General features: G+C 33.0%; 1 protein-coding gene and 1 long non-coding RNA gene across 2 annotated transcripts; one reads left to right on the forward strand and one right to left on the reverse strand.

The window, feature by feature from the left end:
* The first annotated feature begins 101 nt into the window (after positions 1–101).
* Positions 102–2769, forward strand: LOC107364516 (G2/mitotic-specific cyclin-B). The gene is made up of 6 exons (XM_015931892.3): positions 102–352; positions 536–757; positions 861–1160; positions 1285–1446; positions 1523–2008; positions 2082–2769. Exons 1-6 carry the CDS (start codon positions 329–331, stop codon positions 2244–2246), a joined length of 1359 nt encoding a protein of 452 aa, XP_015787378.1. The 5' UTR covers positions 102–328; the 3' UTR covers positions 2247–2769.
* Positions 2770–3467: 698 nt separating this feature from the next.
* Positions 3468–3822, reverse strand: LOC149094870 (uncharacterized). Its single transcript, XR_016198180.1, has 2 exons — positions 3691–3822; positions 3468–3630 (listed from the first exon to the last, which is right to left on the reverse strand). It is a non-coding gene; the product is annotated as an uncharacterized LOC149094870 (long non-coding RNA).
* Positions 3823–4238: the final 416 nt, after the last annotated feature.

Genomic DNA, 4238 nt, shown 5'->3' on the forward strand with positions numbered 1-4238 from the left:
GGTTACCGATATAACCGCTTTTTGTAGATTTAAATTTAAAATTGTTTCGTTTTCCTTTTTAAAGACAAACTTATTGTCATCTTCAATCACTTTCATCTATCTTTTTCATCATTCATTTTCCAATTGTGAACCTTGTTTTTTATTATTTTATATAATTTTTATGATATTTTCTTAACTGAGAAATCTATCCAACTCTGGGTTCGTTTCTTTGCCTTTTGCAACTTTTTAAAGTCCTCTTATTGAGTTCCTACTTTTTACTTTTTTTCAACCCTTTTTGTTTGCAAGTCAATTTTTTCAATATTTCAACGATTAAATTTTGATTGTAAATATGGATATTGCAAGAAACCGTTTTGTAAGTATAAACATTGTTATATTTTCTGACCTTCTATCCTTTATGGTGACCTTTCCATTGTGCCATCAATTTGTGGTTGCTCTCGTGAAAAAATGGCGCGCCTTCAAGTATAAAGACTTGTTTATTTCAATTATTCCTAATTTCAACTGATTTTTAATCTTTTATTTTTTCTTTGCTTTCTAGACTTCAAATTTATTAAATAAGCCTAATATCGAAAATAAGGCTGGGCAAGGAATGCTGTTTAAGAGATCTGCCATTAGTAATGGCTCTCTAGTTAACCAAGTCAAGAGAACCGCTCTTCAGCCAACCACCAATATTCATAATAAAGTTATCAATGATGCTTCCAAACTGTCATTGAAGCCTCTAAAGGATGAATTGCCTGAGCCGGTCAAGCGTGTTTGCAAGGTAAATTGGATTACTCGATATCAATTAAATAGATCGTCTCTAGATCTTATGTCTCTTATGTTCTTGATTTGACCTTTTTCATTATAATTTTTCATCTAACCAGGCCGTTGACTCTACAGCCGAGCTTAAAGCTGGTATCAAAAATTCCCAAAGTGCTACCGAATTGGGTGCCAAGCCTGTTGTTGGAGACAATCAAGTCGATAAAGTTGTCAGCAGAATACCGCGTCTTAGCATGAAACCTTCTGGTATCGCTGAGGTCATTGCAAAGAGAGCCACTAAAAATTTCTCAAGTTTCTCTGTTATTCCTCAAGACGTTGAAAATATTGATGAAAATGACGAGTCAAATGTTTTTCTGACCACTGATTATGTTAATGACATCTACAAATATTTAAGGCACCTTGAGGTGAACTAGAATTTTATTTCAATTGGCTTTTTTTATATACGTATCATGCTACGTATATATACGTTTTAATAATTTTTATTCGTCAACTTTTCTTTCATTGATCATTTTTTCTTTAAATTTTCAGGCTAAATATCAAATAAAACCAAACTGTTTAATGTCTCAGAAAGAATATACTCCGAAGATGAGATCGATTCTGATTGACTGGTTGATTAGTATTCACTACCAATTTCATTTAACTCCTGAAACGTTATATATGACTGTTGGAATACTCGATAGATTTTGCCAGGTAACATCTTGTGACTTCATCCCCTTAATATTCTTCTGAATCTAATTCTTATTTTGCTCTTTTTAAATTTGTACAGAATGAAAATATTGCTAAAAATAAGGTTCAATTGGTTGGTATTACATCCATGTTCATCGCTTCAAAGTACGAGGAAATCTATCCTCCAGAGATGAACGACTTTGTTTCAATGTGTGACAATCTATATCATAAAAAAGACATAATTAAAATGGAGATAGCCATATTGAAAGGGTTAAAATTTGAATTAGGACGACCGTTACCGCTTCATTTTCTCCGCCGAATGTCTAAAGCTGCCCATGCTGATGCTGTGATACATACAATGGCCAAGTATTTAATGGAATTGTGCCTCATTGAATACGAATGTGCTCATTGGGAGCCTTCATTAGTGGCTGCCACAGCTTTATACACAACACTTAAAATTATTGGAGAAGGCAGCTCCTGGAATGCAACGCTCAAATTTTACAGTCAATACGGTGAAGAGCAACTTCATCCTTATGTTCAAACTCTTTGTAAGATAATTCTCAGAGCTCCTACATCTAAATATCAAGTAAGTATTTCATTTTCATTATTTTAACCCAAAACATCAAAATTAACAAAATCTTTCATTTTATTCTAATTAGTCTTGCCGCAAAAAGTATGGATCAACCAAACTTTCACGTATCTCTAAGCACCCTGAATTAGAGTCTCACGTAGTGCAAGATATGGCCAACGGAATATTTCGTAGTAAAAAAACGAGCCATAAGCCTACCGCAACCACTCAAGAAACGAGTGAAACGATAAAATAATGCTGCAGAATCTTGAATGAAATCTCATGCTCCCTTCAAAAAAATTTAAGATTTATTTTTTTTCAACAGACAAATTACATTTTAAGAAAGCATAAAGAAATTTTAAAGATAATCGACTGAGGAGCTTACTGTAATATCTATTTAACCCTTAATAAATCTCCATTCATAACTAATTCTAAACTTCATCATCCAATCCCAACGGAGATCTCAAAATATTCCTGATTCTTAAATTGACTCGAAATTTATCTGTGATTTAAGCGATTTACAATCAACCGCCGTGGAAAGTGTAGGCAGCTTGATAATTTACCAAAGACACCCAGGCATGGAGTAAAGAAAAGCGGAGGGAGAAACATCGTTTGACTCAGATCAACATTTTTTTTATAACATTTATGCTAATATTAATTCAAAAAATTAACCCTCTTCATTATAAAGGTATATTACCAGACACAACTTGAAATAACTGTAAGAATAGACCTAAGACTAACTAACCAATAAGTTAAATAAATGAGTGGTGATAAAAGAACTTTATAGCAAATGAGACAAATTGAATAAAATGATGCATGATTCACGAGCTGATTCATACATCGTTTAAATGAAAAATTGGCCTTAATAATTTACGGAGAAAATTTATCAATACTTTCGTCAGGTTTAAATTGAGAGTTAAAATGAAGGTTAGTATCTATTTCACCTTTGGTGTCAACTAGTCTCCTAAGGTAAATCAAACGGACATTTTTAAACATTTGAAATCTTAGGTCTACAATAGCATTGTATTTGACGATTTCAGAAATAGCGGAAGATTTATAGCCAGGTTTCCTCTTATTGGTATTTAAAATTCAGAAGTTCTCTTAAGGTGACTCCTAATGTCTTGGACTAATTTTTTAAAATTAAATTGAGACAGTCAGGCTAGACTTACAGGCACCATCTAACAGTTGAATATAAAAGACAATTTTCAAAACTATTTTGATAAATTCCTTTACTTTTTGTCCAAGCAAGTCGCCGACGCATAAAATTTTGGGATTTTTTGTATTGTAAGAGGCATCAATAAGTTCTGTTACTTTTTTACCAACCACTCTGCTTGGATTTTTAGCCATTCCACTTGTTTAATTGAGCCAATAACTCTAGACAGACAAAAGCTAGTATGCTATTACATTTACTTGTATTTAATCATTTAGTATCAATATTTATATAGTCAAATAAATAATTAGTAAATAAGCGAGCTCATTGTAAGCTTGACTTTCAAGTCATTTCCTTTTTAATGCTACTTTTTAAGTTGGACAACGAGTTTAAGAGTTAGCTCCTTACATCTTTGAGTGGTCTTTGAATATTCTGAATGGCAGATGTTTTCCACAATATTCTTTGTTCATCCTTCGATATTGAACCTATTCTAATAAATTTAAATACATGTATATGCAAAATAAAAAAAGTGAAAAATTAAAGCTACTACCAGAAATCAACAGGATGAAGACCCCGAGAGTGAAAATTCACGAAAGTTTCCATGTCTGTTTAATCGGTGAACAATTGAAGCAGAATCGCACCAGGAAAGATTCCGGTATTGCTTGTAAACCCCCAATCGATTCGGGTGAAGATGGAGATGAAGAGGAGGAGATCTAAAATGAAGAAAGATAAACATCACAATGAAATGAAGTGAGTAAATACAAAAGATGATGATGATGATGGCGGTGGTGGTGGTGATGGTGTGAAGGAGGAGAAGTTGGATGATGGCGAGTAAAAGAGAAAGTAAGGAGCAGGGAGAAAGATTGAGTTTGTATTGAGGGTTGTCACAAATATTAAGGAACGAGTTTTCGTAGTCAAGCTTGAAATTATGATTTGAAACAAACAACAGTCAAAAGAAAAGTGAACGGTAATGATGATGTAAAAGTTGAGGGTGAAGAGAAAAAAGGTAAGAAAAGAAAGAGAAGCTAAAAGGAGGGAAAAGAAAAACTAAAGAGCTAAATAGAAGGGAAAGAAGAAGAGAAAGTTAGTGAGAGTTCA

Source organism: Tetranychus urticae, chromosome 1, assembly GCF_039701765.1.
Source record: "Tetranychus urticae isolate SD_2017Ah chromosome 1, NJAU_TeUrti_SD_1.0, whole genome shotgun sequence".
Classification (NCBI taxonomy): Eukaryota; Metazoa; Arthropoda; class Arachnida; order Trombidiformes; family Tetranychidae; genus Tetranychus; species Tetranychus urticae.